At 51.6% G+C, this 16790-nt stretch overlaps 1 protein-coding gene across 1 annotated transcript in view; it reads right to left on the bottom strand.

The window, feature by feature from the left end:
- Positions 1-6395: 6395 nt before the first annotated feature.
- Positions 6396-16790, bottom strand: part of ABCB9 (ATP binding cassette subfamily B member 9) — a 28854-nt gene continuing 18459 nt past the window's right edge. Inside the window, exons 8-12 of the mRNA XM_047088462.1 lie at positions 15247-15435; positions 14587-14760; positions 12549-12708; positions 10199-10335; positions 6396-7580 (exon numbers count right to left, since the gene is read on the bottom strand). Of these exons, the coding sequence (XP_046944418.1) occupies positions 7317-7580; positions 10199-10335; positions 12549-12708; positions 14587-14760; positions 15247-15435 (924 nt within the window). The 3' untranslated portion in view covers positions 6396-7316. The remainder of the gene's footprint in view (positions 7581-10198; positions 10336-12548; positions 12709-14586; positions 14761-15246; positions 15436-16790) is intronic.

The raw sequence follows: 16790 nt of genomic DNA, 5'->3' as shown, positions 1-16790 counted from the left end.
CTTGGGCGGATTGCTCCAAAGCCGTGTTTTTCAATCTGCCGGAGGCATTAGTGGGTCACAAAATCCCTTTTTTCCCTTAAGTGACATAGGACAGAATAGCTTGTAATAAGTATTTCAATATCCTTTGGTGAAGCTTTTGTTTTGTGTTTGCATGTGTGTGTGTGTGTGTGTGTGTGTTTGTGTGTGTACTTGATAGGGAGGTAAAGTGTTTTTCTTACTGGGGATCGCAGTGAAAACAAGGTTTCAAAAACATTCCTCCCCCAGCAACTCTACCCAAGAGAATTGAAAATGTACGTCCAGGGGCGCCTGGGTGGCTCAGTTGGTTGAGCATAGGACTCTTGATTTCTGCTCAGGTCGTGAGCTTGTGGTTCATGGGATCGAGCCCCGCGTCGGGCTCTGTGCTGACAGCTTGGAGTGTGCTTGGGATTCTCTCCCTCTCTGCCCCCTCCCCTGCCCGTGTGCTCTCTCTTTCTGTCTCAAAATAAATAAACTCGAAAAAAACAACAACAGAAAATGTACGTCCACGTGAAAACATGGCGTCCACAAGTGTTCACAGCAGCCAAAAGGTGGAAACAACCCACATGTTCAGCCACACATGAATGGATAACCAAAATGCGGTGCTTCCAGACAATCGAATATGACTCCACCACAACAAAGAAGGTACTGACTGATACACGTTCCAACGTAGAGGAGCCTTGAAAACACGATGAAGAGCGAAAGAGGCCAGACACCAAAGGCCACGTATTGTACGATCCCGTTTAAGTGCCGCAACAGGCAAATCCGTAGAGACGGAAAGCAGATTAGTGGTTGCCAGGGGCTGGCGGAGAGGGGACGTGGGGAGAGCCTGCTTAATGGATATGGATTTCCTTTTGGAGTGATGAGAACGTTCTGGAACTAGATAGCGATGATAGTTTCACAACATTATGAATTTACAAAAAGCCACTGAATTCTATGCTTTAAAAAATGGCTTCAGGGGCACCTGGGTGGCTCGGTCGGTTAAGCGTCCGGCTCTTGACTTTGACTCAGGTCGTGATCTCACGATTTCCTGGGTTTGAGCCCTGCATGGGGCTCTGCACTGACAATGTGGAGTCTGCTTGGGATTCTCTCTCCCTCCCTCCCTCCCGCCTCTCTCTCTGCCCCTCCCCCACTCATGTGCTCTGTTTGTCTCTCTCGCTCTCAAAGTAAATAAACTTAAAAATAAAGGTTTCAATGATGAATTTTATGTTCTGTGAATTTTACCTCAATTAAAAGTGTTTAGGGGCGCCTGGGTGGCTCAGTGGGTTAAATGTCGACTTCAGCTCAGGTCACATCTCACGGTTCGTGGGTTCGAGCCCCACATCAAGCTCACTGCGGTCAGCTCAGAGCCTGCTTTGGATCCTCGGTCTCCCTCTGTCTCTCTCTCTGCCCCTCCCCTGCTCATGCTCTCTCTCTCAAAAATAAATAAACATTTAAAAAAATGCTTAAAGCCACTCCTCTAAACTAAGGGCAGAATTGTGGGCTAGCACAGTTTGCTCATTTCACCTTTTTTTACTACACGTGGGAAATTACCCTCCAAAGTTGTTGTCCTGAGCTGTAGTCAGTGAATGAGAACTTCTACCCGACACCCCCCCCCCCCCACACACACACTTGGTACCCAAGAGAAAAATAGCCAAGAGAATAACTCAGGCATTAACTGGGTATAAACCAGAGGTGACGATCTAGAGTCCCAATGACTTACTTTGTTTGGCCAGTTTGTATTTTTAAAGTTTGAAGCAGGTGCCCATAGCTAAAATCCGGGGATCACGGACTGTGACTCAGCCCCACACAGCACATATTTCCTTGTAGTGACCCTTAGCGGAGCTGAGCAGCCCGTGCCCCCTTCAAAGGAGCGGGCTCTCTCACTCACTGTGGCCTCCACATTACCTGACGTCTTACAGCCGGTCCCCGTACTCGCTTGTGCTCCCCCGTGGCCCAGGGACTCTTTGAGCGCACTCACGCCTGGTATAAAGTTCAGAGCACTATATGGGTGTGAATGGGGCTCACTCTCACAGCTGAGCATCGGTGTGCAGGTCACAACCTGCACAACTGTTCCAGGCGGCCCTGGTGAAGAGGACAGATGGAATTCTGAGCCCCTTGGTTATGGAAGTTTGCTGAGATAGGGGAGGTCTCAGACTTGGGGAGAAAAGCAGATTTGGGAACTGAAGAGAACGGTGGGGCCAGAGCCCTGGCATTGTCATTGGGCAACGGATAGAAGAACATACCGTCCCATCGTTCCTACTATCCAGGTGAGGCCGCTCAGCCCCGAAGAGCTCACCTTCGGCGTCCTCTCCAGCTGTAGCTGATGAACACCATCTTGAGGTGCTGGGTTTCTGTGTCTGGCACTTTCAGCTCTGACTGTGACCCCAAATCGGATTAACAGCCCCCTCCCGACACGTACGCTCTGGATCAGAGTCTGCCGAGACCAGCCATTTGGAAGAGCCCATCTGCCGCCTGCTGCACTAATTCGGCTTCAGGGACCAGCTTGGAAGAGAGAGGGGGCAGGAGGAGGGGAGGTGCGACCTGCGGCAGGGGCCCGAGAGGTGAGAAATACACGGCTTAATTAAAAAAAAAAAAAGCGCCCTCCTCCAGACGCCAGAGATGCAGCTGGGGAGAGAGGCTTCCCCGACCCCTGCCTCCAGCTGGGACCACCTCCCAAGACGAGCTGCAGAATCTGCAGGGGCTGGTGCAGAAGGAAAATGCAGGGCCGCCTGTTCCAAAATTTCAACACAGGATGCACGCCCATGTGAGGCCGGCCCTGCCTCTGTCTTCCTCCCGCCCCTGGGTCCTTACACCAGGATTAAACCTGCTCTGGGGCCCCACAGCCCCTGTGCCCGTGTCCCTTGCGTCCCATCCTTTATTTCCTTTATGCCTGTGTCCCCAGCAGACCGTGCATTCCCTGAGGGCCTGACCGCAATGATTTTCCCTGATGGCCCGGCACAGTCCCTGGGGCAGAAGAAAGCAGCCATATTTGCTCAATCACAAAAGAGAAAAAGTCCACTTCAAAAACCATGGCTCTCCACTTCAGATCCACCAGCTTGACTGTAATTTAAAATGTAAATAAACGGGGGCACCTGGGTGATTCAGTCCGTTAAACCTCCGACTTCGGCTCAGGTCGTGATCTTGCCGATTGTGGGTTCGAGCCCCGCGTCGGGCTCTGTGCTGACAGCTCGGAGCCTGGAACCTGCTTCAGACTCTGTGTCTCCCTCTCTCTCTGACCCTCCCCTGCTCACGCGCGCTCTCTCTCAAAAATAAATAAAACATTAAAAAATTTTTTAAAAATAAAATGTAAATAAATAAAGGCAGAAAATAGCAAGTGTTGGTGAGGACGTGGACAAACTGGAACCCTAATACTTTGCTGGTAGGAAGGTACGATGGTGCAGCCACTGTGGAAGCAGTTTGGTAGGTAGTTCCTCAAGTTAAGCGGAGAGTGGCCATGTGACCCAGCAATTCTGGTCCTAGGCGTATACCCAAGAGATTATGTCCACACAAAAACATGAATGTTCACAGCGGCACTATTCAGCACAGCCCCAAGGCAGAGACAACCCAAGTGCCCATCAATGGATGAAGGGATTAGCAAAACGTGGTCCATCCACACACTGGAATAGGATTCAGCCGTAAAAAGGAATGAGATGCTGACACCTGCCACGCTATGGATGACCCTCGGAGACATGATGCTGAGTGAAAGAAGACAGACACAAAAGGCCACATAAAGGTATGGTTCCACCGATACGAAATGTCCCAAAGAGGCGAATCTAGAGACAGAAAGCGGACTGGTGGGTGCCAGGGGCTGGGGGGAGGGGCGAACAGGGAGGGACTATGAATGGGATAGGTTTTTTTTGGAGGGAAAGGATGAAAATGTCCTGGAACTAGGAGATGCTGACGGTTGCACCACATTGTGAAGGCACTAGATGTTATTAATGGTAAATTTTGGGGCGCCTGGGTGGCTCAGTCGGTTAAGCGTCCGACTTCGGCTCAGGTCATGATCTCGCGGTCCGTGAGTTCGAGCCCCGCGTCGGGCTCTGTGCTGACAGCTTGGAGCCTGGAGCCTGTTTCAGATTCTGTGTCTCCCTCTCTCTGACCCTCCCCCATTCATGCTCTGTCTCTCTCTGTCTCAAAAATAAACGTTAAAAAAAATGGTAAATTTTATGTTAGGTGTGTTTTACTACAATAAAAACAACTCAAAAACTATCTTTAAATGCAATGCGGTGCTCTGAATTGGATCCTGGAACAGAAAAAAAAAAAAAAAAACCACATGAGCGGAAAATTGGTGAAAAAGGAAAAAAAAAAAAAGCTTGGAGTTTCACTGACAGTGATGTGTCAATGCTGTTTTCTTAGTTAGGACAAGTTATCACCACGATTGCACGAGACAATAATGTGAGAGGAAGCTGGCTGAGGGCTGTGCAAGAACTCCCTCTATTTCACTGCAACCTTTCTGAAATGCTAAAATTATCCCACAACAAAATATTTATTTAAAAAATCGTATCTGCCACGGCACCCGAGTGGCTCGATTGGTTGAGTGCCCGACACTTGGTTTTGACCTAGGTCGTCATCTCACGGTTCATGAGATTGATCTGCTCTGACAATCTGCCCCACCCCTCGATCTGCTCTGACAGTGTGGAGCCTGCTTGGGATTCTCTCTCTGTCCCTCTCTCTTTACCCCTCCCCAGCTCGTTCTCTCTCTTTCTCAAAACAAATACACATTTAAAAAAAATAAAATAAAAAATCATATCTGCCTTCTAGAAAACAGCTAGCTTGGTCTCTGGAAGGTTCTTTTGTCTGCCTAGGGCCTGCTTTTGGGTTTAGGTTTGCCAACCAGGGAACCAGAGCATGGGAAAGCAGGAAGCATCTGGGGTTCCCAGCCTGGGGATTTTGAGGGGGGAGGTGAGGCAATGAGGCAAAGAGATGGGCGGCGGGGAGGGGGCAAGAGAGGAGCCTGGGCTGGAATGGGGCTGGGCTGGGGGCCCCCCATGGCAGGGGAAGTCTCCTTGATGGGGAAGCTCCAAGGACTTTGGAGAACAAGAATGTCCAGCAGAGAGGATGCAAACTGGTGACGCACACAGGTTGAAGACTGACTCGAGATGTGTCTATTGGCCCTGGGTTTTGTAAAAATAATTTGAGCCAATCTATAAAAAACCATCAATCCTACACTAAAACTGGAATTTCCAGCTTCTCTGAAAATATCTGCAGATCTGCTGACTCAAGGCCACCTTCCTGCATGGCCTCAAGAGGCCGAGGCCAAGTCCCAGCCATCGCCGTTAAATGAGATACAAAGCCTCGGTTGCCATTTATTCTCAGGCTTGCACCATATTCTATTTTTAATGGAACAGAAAGATTTCCCTGCGTCGTGTCAAAAGTGGAAAAGCAGAAAAGAAACCAAGAGCGTTGACTGATTTTTCTAACACCTGGCTGCTTTCGCACACTTATGATACCTACCCGGTTCCTGGAGGCACTTATGTTTGAGAACCAACATTTGATCTGTAGCATTTGGTGCAATGTCAATATGCTCTCCAACCCGCGCCCTTAAATCTTTACTCTCACGGGCGTTCTGTGGTTTGGGTCAAACATACACACATACTTCTTGGGGGTGAATCCCAGCTCTACCCCTTACTAGCTGGTGGCCTTGAGCAAGTTGCTTAACCTTTCTGTATCTCAGTTTCCTTGAGCCCCTGAGGTGAAGCAGGAGACTCAGCTGGTCACGGCCTGGGTCAGCTTATTTGGCAAGAGAGTGGGTACATGGCTGACACAGAGCTGATATACGCAGCGTGACCGCCCCAGTAGTTACAATATCGAAATACTTCTCTACCAGTTTGGTAAATCGCCACTGCCCCAGCCCCCTCCCGGGAGCCCCAGACTCCCTTACAATCCTGCAAGTATGAATGACCCCCATGGACGTCTTCAGTCTCTTCTGACTGAGCTGTTAGGTAATACGTCTCAGCTCCGTGGGGTGGAGTGGGCGTGAGGTGCCCGGTCCCTGACGGGAAAGAACAGGTGGCATTTGCTGGGCTTCGGCTTTCCTGGGAGTCACAGGGTCTCCGTTACCCTGCACAAGCCGCACGGAGACAGACAGACAGACAGACATGAATGTATGTGCTGGAGATCCTGGGGACATGAAGAGGACAGAAGGGAGGCTCCCAGATCCTGGGGGGAGGCCCTGTACCACCCAGAGTCTCTCCCACAACTACATCGGGCAGGGCTGGGAGGAGAGCTGAGTTTGATGGAAAAACCTAACCAGGTGATGGGGCAGAGGGCCCAGGAAGAGGTCAGAGGTCAGGGGTCAGAGGTAGTACACTTTATTGGCCGGGTTCTTCTAACATCCTGCACCGCCCCTCTCACCCCCCCCCACTCCCCCCCCCCCCTCGCAAAGCCAGAGCCTGAGCTTTGCCACTGTCCCATCCCCATCCACCAGACACGGAAGAGAATGCGTCTGCCAAACATCCAACATGCCAAAGGCCTCCGAAGAGCAGGGCAGCAGGGGCGGGTGTGGGGGAGAGGGCTGCAGGGGTGGGGGTGGGGGACAGGAGCAGGGGATGAGGCAGGGCCGAAGGGCTCGAGCTGGGTGCAGGGCTGGGGACACCCTGAGTCTCTGCCAGGCCTGGCCAGCCCCTCACTCCCCCAGTTAAGGTCAGTAGTAGTGGTTCACAGTGAGACTGGCTTCGATTTGGCAGGGCGGCAGGGACGATGGGCAGACAGGTGCCTTCCACTGCCCCTGCTGACCTTGGCCTGACTCATGAAGCTGGGAAGAGTGAGAGAGGAAGTCCCCTCCTCTGTGTCCCCCTTCTGGGACAGGGAAGCCCCTTCTCTCGAGGGGCGAAGGGGCAGAGGCCTGGTTCTCCCCTGACATCCCCCAGGCTATTAGGAAAGATCATTCACTCCTGGCTCAGAAGTTTCTAGAACATCTCAGCGACCTTGCCCATCGTTACTCCCAATGAAAAAACTGTTTTTGAAATCTAGGAGTTGACTGGGGCCCATCAAACCAAGCAGTAAAAAAAACCTGGGAAGATCTTGGTTTAAAAAGGTAGCTCTACCTTCGCTTAGAAGCCTTGGGAGGCCAGATGGAGAGATCAGACGTGTCTCCGCTGCCCCGACTGGAGGCGGTGGCTCGTGGCAGCAGGGGAGGGCTGGTGGTGGCCCAGGCGACGGGGCAGGAATCGGGGGCAAGATGCAGGAAGCGGTGACACGTGGGACATGGCAGATGGCCCTCCGGTGCTGTGGGCCTGGGCTCAGAGGGCAGCGGGGGGAGGGGGGAGCCCCCACGGGTACGTCTGCCAGGCGAGGCGCCGGGGCCTCCGCCCCACCGGTCAGGCCTTGTGACCGCCGCCGCTGCCCGGCGGCTCCTTGTGGCCGGCTGAGTAGTCGGAGGCGGGCTCGAGCCCCAGCATCTGCCGCTGTACCAGCTTGGCATAGAGGCCGCCCTGGGCCAGCAGCTGCTGGTGAGTACCCTGCTGCACCACGCGGCCCTTGTCCAGCACCACGATGAGGTGCGCACGCTCCACCGTGCTCAGCCGGTGCGCGATGATGAGCACCGTGTGCTTCTGCGGGTGGCCGTGGATGGCCTGCTGGATCTGGAGAGACATTGGGGGGGAGGGGAGCGGCCGCAAGTCCACCCGGGGCCTGGCTCGGCTCCCGGGTCTGCCGCGTCCCAGTCACCCTTAACCGCTCTGAGACTCGGTTCCCCGTTTGTAAAGCCGGGGCCTGCACGCGACCTGTTTTTGGTTCACGGAGGGCACAGCTCCGTGCCCGGCACCAGGGAGCTGCTTGGGCGGCGACAGGTGAACCCTAACCCGGTCTCCTCCGGTCTTCCTGCTCCTGCTCCCTCCTCTAACCTTCACCCTGGTTAATGGTCTCACCATCAGCCCCAAAGCTCAAGCCAACGAGACCATCGTCCTCAATTCCTCATCCTTCGCTCACTGTCCAAATCCAGCTGCTGAGCGAACCCTGCAGGTGCTGTCTCCCCAGGTTATCTCACCCTTTCCTTCCTTCCACCACGATCTTCTCGCTGGAATGCCTGCAACCCCCCACCCCCCGCCCCCCGGGATTTAACGTTTCCATCAGTTCCTGTTGAATTCCTGCTCCAAGCCCTTCAACAAAGAATAAAATCCAGACTCCACATTAGCATTCTGCACTTGTCAAGGTCAAGAGTGCACAACACGAAGGGGGACCCCTAATGTAAACTATGCACTTTAGTTAGCAATAATGCGTTAAAGCTGGTTCATCACTTGGAACGAATTCACTGCATCAAGATGTTAATAATAAGAGAAACTTACTATTAATAAGATGTTAGTAATAAGAATGGGGTGAAAAGGACATATAAGGGAGCTCTCTGCACTTTTTTGCTCAACTTTCTTTAAACCTAAAACTTTTCTGTTAATTAAAAAAAAAAAAAAATCCAAACTCTAGAACTAGGGCCTGAGTTGCCTGTGTCTCCTTAGGACTCTGTCCTCACCTTGTCGGACCCCCCCAGCCTGACACGCTGACCTTCGGGCTTGCCTCTGAACTTGCTCCAGGCCTCTGCATATGCTGCCCTCTCTTCCTCAGAAATGCCCTCCACTGGCTCCTTTCCTCTTGGGTCTCAGCTCAAATGGTACCCGGAGACCCTGCTTCTATCAGTGAGATGCCCACATTCCATCAGGGCTTTGACAGTGTAAGGCCTTGTCCCTGGGATGACCCAGCCCCAATGAATGCTCAGCACTGCCAGGAGAATCGACTGTTTTGGCCAATGCCTGACAGCAGACTCCTGACCTCCCTTTCTTCGAGCGTTTAATACAAAGGGCTTATAACTGGAGTGCCTGGGTGGCTTAGTCGGCTAAGCGTCCAACTTCAGCTCAGGTCACGATCTCACAGTTCATGAGTTCAAGCCCCACATCGAGCTCTGTGCTGACAGCTCAGAGCCTGGAGCCTGCTTCGGATTCTGTATCTCCCTCTCTCTCTGCCCCTCCCCTGCTCGCGCTATCTCTCAAAAATAAGTAAACATAACGGGCGCCTGGGTGGCTCAGTCAGTTAAGCATCCAAATTCGGCTCAGGTCATGATCTCACAGTTCATGAATTCAAGCCCTGTATCGGGCTCTGTGCCGACAGCTCAGAGTCTGGGGCCTGCTCAGATCCTATGTCTCCCTCTCTCTCTCTATGTCTCCTCCATTGTGCCCTCTCTCTCTCAAAATTAAATGAACATAAAAATTTTTGAATAAATAAACATCAAAAAAATTTTTAAAAAGGGCTTATAATTATAAATCCTTCCTCTGTCCCTTTGAGATAGATATATAGATATATATATATACGAATCTCCTGTAAGTCAAGAGTGTCTTTCTCAGGGACCCAAAGGCCTTTCCTCTTCAATGGAATTGCTAGGAAGGACAGGGCCTCAGTCTCCCATTCTTCGTGGGAGGACAGAATTCTGGCCGACAGTTGCCGGCCAGCAGACACGGCCGGCTAATCGCATCCACACTGCCCAGCCCTTCCTAGGCCTTCCCTGGAGCTCGCCTCCTTATGCCTTCATTCTCCTTTGAAACGCCTGTCACCACTCTCACCTCTGCACAAATCAGAGTGGAGCTCAGCTCTTTCCCCTACTGTCAGTAGTTACTGAATAAAATCTGGGTTTTTTTCCAGCTTTAATGTCTGGCCGTGTTTCTCTTTGGCACCGGTGACCTCTCTCGATCTCTCTCTCTCAAATGACAGTTTCATTTTCTACGTGGCACAGGCCACAGGTTGAACTCATGCTTGTTCTTCCCCTGGAATGGAAACACGGAAACACAGCAGGGACGGGGCCTTTGTCTGTCTGTTCAGCCAGGGTCTGGGACGGTGCCCAGTGGCCGGGAGGAGCTCAGTGAATGCCTGTGTAATTAACGATTCAACCCACCGAGAGGCCGAGGTAGCTAGTCAGTGACAAATACCCGTTGGACCCTCTTTACCAATGACAGTGGGCCTCAGAGAGCGGAAGACACTGGCTCAAGTGATGAGCTGAGGGCGGGGCCTCAACTCCAAACCGAATCATGTGATTTCACGTCTGCCAGGAGCCAGTTGGCTGGTCCAGCCCTGGGTCTCCTCTCCCCTGGTTCCCTACCCTCAGCCCTGAACACCCCAGTCCAGGAAACTGACGGCCGGGGAGGGCTCCAGAGAGTCTCCAACCCCTTCCCAGCTCCTGGCTCCGTTGTCTGGCATCACCCCGCCATCCCCCGCAACTCACCAGGTACTCGCTCTCTGCATCCAGGGCGCTGGTGGCTTCGTCCAGGATGAGGACGGGTGGGTTCCGCACCAGAGCCCGAGCCATGGCCACCCGCTGCTTCTGGCCGCCCGACAGCTGGGCACCCTTCTCCCCGGTCTCTGTGTGACAAAGGGACAGGGGCGAGTGAGCAGAGGGTGAGGCCGGGGCAGCCCTGGCGAAGAGAGAAAAGTCCCCTCCTCTGTCTTTCCTGCCTTTCCCTGCTGCCATAGGAGCCGTGCTCTCCAGGAAAAGGTGTGGTTCAAAGGGCCGCCGGCCGGGACAACCACCAGCTCCAAAACACGAAAGGATGCTCTCCCCCCTCCCCCCCCCCCCCCGTTCGTGCAAATCGTGACTACAGTCACCGGTCGTAGGGTACCAATTTTTACTTATTCATTTGGCAAAAATCCAAATGCTTGATAGTACACTGTGCTGTGGGGGAACCAGGCATCCCCCACCTTCCTGGGGCTGCACACACCTCTGTGTCTGTCATTTTGTACCGTGCAAGCCTGTGATCACAAGGACAAATGCACGACCCCTGCATGTCCGTCAGTAGCAAACTGAACGGCTTATTTAAATAAATTATCATAAAGCCCATACACTGGTACACAATCCAACTGTTTAAAATTTTTTTTTTTTAACGTTTATTTATTTTTGAGACAGAGAGAGACACAGCATGAACGGGGGAGGGGCAGAGAGAGAGGGAAACACAGAATCGGAAGCAGGCTCCAGGCTCTGAGCCATCAGCCCAGAGCCCGACGCGGGGCTCGAACTCGCGGATGGCGAGATCGTGACCTGAGCCGAAGTCAGATGCTTAACCGACTGAGCCAGCCAGGCGCCCCACAATCCAACTGTTTAAAAAAGGAGCAAGGCAGGGGTGCCTGAGTGGCCCCATCGGCTAGGCGTCCGACTTCGGCTCAGGTCATGATCTCACGGTTCATGAGTTCGAGTCCCACGTCGGGCTCTGTGCTGACAGCTCGGAGCCTGGAGCCTGCTTCGGATTCTGTGTCTCCCTCTCTCTCTGCCCCTCCCCAGCATGCTCTGTGTCTCTCTCTCAAAAAATAAATAAATAAAATAAAAATAAAATATACATCCACATTTGCATAAAGAAACTCCAAAAGTACACGTAAGAAGCTCATGAAAGAGGCTTTGTTGGGACAGGAGGAAAAAGGGGTAGAGACAGGGATAGAATAAAACTTTTCATTATGTATCATTATATGTATATATTTTTAGTTCTGAACCATGTGAATAGCCCCTTTACAAGGGTTAAAATTTTAAAGTATATCAAACACAATAAAATATATAATATAAATCAATATTGCTAAATCTGTTATATTAAAATATTAATTTATTAACATAAAATTAAGTTGTCATTAATATAATACATATATTTTTTTTAATTTTTTTTTTTAACGCTTATTTATTTTTTGAGACAGAGAGAGACAGAGCATGAACGGGGGAGGGTCAGAGAGAGGGAGACACAGAATCTGAAACAGGCTCCAGGCTCCAAGCTGTCAGCACAGAGCCCGACGCGGGGCTTGAACTCACAGACCGTGAGATCATGACCTTAGCTGAAGTCGGCCGCTTAACCGACTGAGCCACCCAGGCGCCCCATATAATACATTTATTATTTTAAATAATGCTTTACTTATTTATATGCTAATTTTTTTTTGAGAGAGAGTGCAAGTGAGCAAGGGGCAGGGAGAGAGAATCCCAGGAGGTGCAGAGAGAGAGAGAGAGAGAGAGAGAGAGAGAGAGAGAGAGAGAGGCTCATTTGACGCAGGGCTTGTGTTTTACCCGAAGTGGAGCTCGGGCTCACCTGAGTTCAAGTGGGACTTGAATTCATGAACCATGACATCATGGCCTGAGACAAGTCAGATGCTTAACGACTGAGCCACCCAGGAGCCCCTGTTTATTTTTAATTTGAGAGACAGAGAGAGAATGCGTGCATGTAGGGGACAAGGGCAGAGAGAGAGAGAGAGAGAGAGAGAGAGAGAGAGAATCTTAAGCAGGCTCCATGCTCATCCTGATGTGGGGCTTGATCCCTCAACCCGGGACCACGATCTGAGCTGAAATCAAGAGTTGGATGCTCAACCAACTGAGTCACACAGGCACCCCTAAAATAATAATCTTTTAAAACTCAACAGAGGTGACGGTTGTTGCCTGGTACTGTGAATGTCCTTAAACACCACTGAAGCGCTCACTTTCAAAGGGTTAAGTGAATTTCACCTGAAATAATAAAGAGCAGCTGGCAGAGGGCAATGCTCAACTCAGAGGGTCGCATCCCTGAAGGTGGACCTTCAGGCACAGCGGAGGTGATGCTCCTGGGCTGTACCTGTGTTGTAGCCGTCCTGGAGCTCCATGATGAAGCCGTGGGCATTTGCCTTCTGTGCAGCCTCCACCACCATCTCGAAGGGCACGGTGGACAGGCCGTAGGAGATGTTGTCCGTGATAGAGCGGGCAAATAGCACTGGCTCCTGGCTCACCAGGGAGATCTGTGCAGGAGAAAGGATGGGGCATGAGAGGCCTGGAGCTCATCCGTCCAGCTGTCACCGGGAACCGTGCCAGCCCCAGGCCTGCCTGATGCCAGGGGTCTTGGGTCTGAAATCTGATCAGGGCCTGTGCCTGGCTGCTAACATCAGCTGCCTCTCTTCTTCCAAAACAAGAGTCCGCTTTCTGTACAAAACCTCAGCTCCCCCGCCCAAAAATCTGGGGCCCGCTAAGCTAGCTGCTTGGGGCTAAGCCGAGTTCCCTGACCTCCAAGACAGCTCGCTGGGAAAGAGAGTATAGAATGTAAGTCCGTTCACGTCAGAAGACAAGAGGCCGTAGCAGGCCCCCGGGGCCATAAAGACCTCCCCGGTACCCCGTCCCTCCAAAGAGAATACTTTAAAGAAGCTGTTGTCCCCCGATTCCAGTTTTAGGAATGTAGCCTACAAAAATGAGAGTATGGAGGGTATCACTGCAACATTGTAAATAGAGAAAGAAATCAATTTCATAAATTGGGAATTGGCTAATAATCACAGTGTATCCATAAAATCAAATTTGTATATATATGTGTGTGTATCTGTATATACACATATACAGATACACATACCGAGTATGATTCTGTTTTTGTTAAAAAAAAAACTTATATGTGTGCCTTTGTATATCAATATATTTATACAAAGATAGGAAACAGGTCAGAAAGGATATTTACTAAACTGCTAACAGCAGTCACCACCGTGGGGTGGAATTTTAAAAAGTGAGGCGGAGGGGAACTCTTATGTCGTAGTCACAAAATTCTCTGAATATATGGGAATGTGCTTAGATGGTTGAATTTTACTGTTTTGGGTTTACGAAAATTGAAAAAAAAATTAATTTAAACTAAAGAGAAGGGATTCACAAAAGAGGAAATCCAAGTAGTGAGCCATATGGAAAGGTACTTGATATGTTTAGTCATCAGTAAAATGCAAAAGACGCGGTGAAACACCTCCACACGTGCACTCACCCGCTAGCCAAAAATCAGGACAATATTAACAGGCTAAGAATCGTATGTGTCTGAGCGTATCAGCTGTTGCAAAGCCTTGACAGCTCTGCCTAAGGGCCGCTTCCGGAACTCTGGTGGGCAGCAGCCTTGTCCTTATACACCTGAGACCACTGCTCAGCCATCCACCCCCTGGTTACAAGCAGACGGGCGGGCAAATAATCACAATTTGCAACCTATGGCTTCGGCCACCATCTAGAACTTGTCTGGGAGTTCTGGAATCCCTGTGCCAACCCTCAGGCTCTCCTATAATGTATGTGGATGATGCCATGGTGCCTTCTTCATAGTTGGTGTTTCTCGTATTGTATGCAACCCGAACAACCATCCAGGGCATCCCTGCTTTTATGCCAGCACAGGCCCAGGTGTTGAGGAACCTTCTCTGAAATGATTGCCAAAAACTGTATGGTCAGGAACAGCCTCCTTTAAGTACTAGAGATGCCTTAGATGCGGCAACGAAAATGAATGAACTACAACCAGAGCCTCAACCTGGATGATTCACAGACAACTGCTGAGGGGAAGAAGCAAGATGCGATGAATGCATGCTTTAGGATTCCAGCCAGATCAAGTTCCAAAGTAGGCAAAACGCAGCTTTGCTGTTTGAGAGGCACAAAGAGATGGTAAGACTAAAGAAGGAGACGATCATAAAAGTCAGGGAGACGTGGCCTCCAGGGGGAAGAGAAGGGACACACGAGGTGCAGGAGTGCTGGAATGTTCCTTCTCTTGACCGGGGTGGCGGTCTCTGAGCTGTACGTTTACCTACAACACTCTTCTCTGCATCTCTGTTGCGGCTCATGAGGGTGAAGCCAGGAAAAGAAAGCGCACAGAGGCAAACAAAGGCCCTTCCACCTACCACTCGGTGCAGGTACTTGTGGTCATAGGCGCTGACGGGCTTCCCGTCCAGCAGCACGCAGCCCCCCTCCAGAGGGTAGAAGTTCTCCAGGATGTTGACACAGGAACTCTTCCCACTGCCCGAGGGCCCCACGAGCGCGGTCACCTTTCCTGGGGACAGGCTGAAGGAGACATTCTGCAAGGACACGTAGCACATAGCACGGTGTGGGGCCACGGGCTCTGAAGCTCCAGCCTCCGACACAGGCAGGCACCCTTCCCCACCCGCTCACGCCCCTTTGGGCTGGACACTGCCAGCCCCCGGAATGCTCTCCTTTCTAGGATCTGGCAGCAACTTTATGCTCATTTCTACTCCCTGGGTGCCTCCTCTCCCTGTTCAGGATCCAGCCCAAATGTCCTCTCCTCCGAGAAGCCCTCCTTGACTGTTAACACCATCCCTGTAGACGGCCCCTGTCACACCACCCTGATTTGTTGCCTTCCTAGCACTTACTATTTGGACTCCTCTGTCAGTGATCTGCCTTCCCTGACTACAGCCCAAATTCCAGGACAAGGACTCTGCCTTACGCAATCCCGGCTACACTGCCATGGCCTGGCTTCTAGGAGGCGCGCAAGACACGGGATGAAGGAGGGGGCGATCTGGGAGGGCCTCGAGCACCCTTCTCACCTGCAGGACTTGGGTGTGGGGCCGAGTGCGGTAGGTGAAGGTCACATTCTCAAAGTCCACCCGGCCCTCCAGGTGGTCAGGGGCCAAGTTGCCATCATGCGCCATGGTTGGCTGCCGGTCGATGAACTCGAACACCTTCTCGGCGGCCCCCACTCCCTGCATCAGGCCGCTGTACACGGAGCCCACGGACTGTGGGCGGAGGAGACACATGTTCCTGTCCCGCTGACACCCCAATGCTGGGAGCCCTCCCCCCCGCCATGGTGCCAGAGAGATGAAGGGGGTGCGGGAGAGGGGGGACCAGAGCAGCAGTTCTGGGGGGTGCAGGATGCTGCTGGGGCCCCCCACTAGTCCAGCAGATAACGACAATAATGAAAAACAAGGGCAGTAACAAAAAATACCAATGCCTTTTGTCAGAACACATTGGAACCAGTGCCTCGGGGCCATTCTAGTAAGCATCCTGCACAGGGGCATTACCACCCCCCAGAGGAGGAAACGGAAGGGCAGGGAAGTTAACTGACCCAGCCAGATGTGGCAGGACATCGAACCTTCCTCTCTCGGCTGCCACAGCGTTTTTTTTCAAATTTCGGTTTTAAAAACTTACTTTCTGCTATACGTTCTCCTCGCGTAAAAATATACACCGTATAAATGTGAGTAAGAATGATGACTCACTTCATCAAACACTTTGTATATGTTACGAGGTAGGTTCTATCATTATTTCCTTTTTGCTGATGGGGAAACGGAGGCACAGAGAGTTCATGTAACTTCCTCCACGTCACACGGCTGGGAAGTGGCAGAGGTGGGACTTGAACCCAGGCACGGCTGGTTCCTGAGTTCAGGCCCTTCTGTGCTAGGACTGGGTGTCCTGGTTGGGGAAGCAGGAGTGACCTTAGTACCAGCATCATTGTTCCATGGAAACACTGTTCGGCACTTAGTAGGCCCTCAACACAGCGCAGCTGCAGGGGGGTGGGGGTGGGGGGCACCTGGGGCTCAGTTGGTTAAGTGTCTGACTCTTGGTTTTGGCCCAGGTGGTGACGATCTCAGCCCCGCATCGGGCTCTGCGCTGTAGTGTGGAGCCTGCTTGGGATTGTCTCTCTCTCCATCTCCTCTCTCTCTCTCTCTCTCTCTCTCTCTCTCTCTCTCAAATAAACTTAAAAAATACAGCACAGCTGGGACCGTTATCACGAATATCAAGATCTTATCATTCCTATTAAGATACAAGCGTTACAGGTAGCCACGTCCTCTATCTTTCCAGTCCTTCCTCCGGGCGTTTCCAAACACCGCACACATATGATAAATAACTCTGACATTTAAAAACTACGCCAGTGGGATCAGACCCTTCCTGTTGCTTTGGGATTCGCCTTTTCACTTCACGCGAGGTCTCGGGGTCCTTTCCATACTAATACACACAGAGGCACCCCATTTCTGTGGCTGTTGCCTAGTTTTTATAGTGCAGGCATACTGCTTCTGGAACACAGACGGGCCCTATTGGCCCAATCCCTGACCGGTGGGCGTCGGAGGAGGCTTTAAGTTTTCACTTTTAGAAG

The sequence above is a fragment of the Lynx rufus genome, unplaced genomic scaffold (assembly GCF_022079265.1).
Source record: "Lynx rufus isolate CCGP_SWC_20201006 ecotype Redwood Valley unplaced genomic scaffold, mLynRuf1.p SCAF_24, whole genome shotgun sequence".
Lineage (NCBI taxonomy): Eukaryota > Metazoa > Chordata > Mammalia > Carnivora > Felidae > Lynx > Lynx rufus.
Note: the sequence above shows the minus strand (reverse complement) of the source record. Positions and strands in the feature narration are given on the sequence as shown.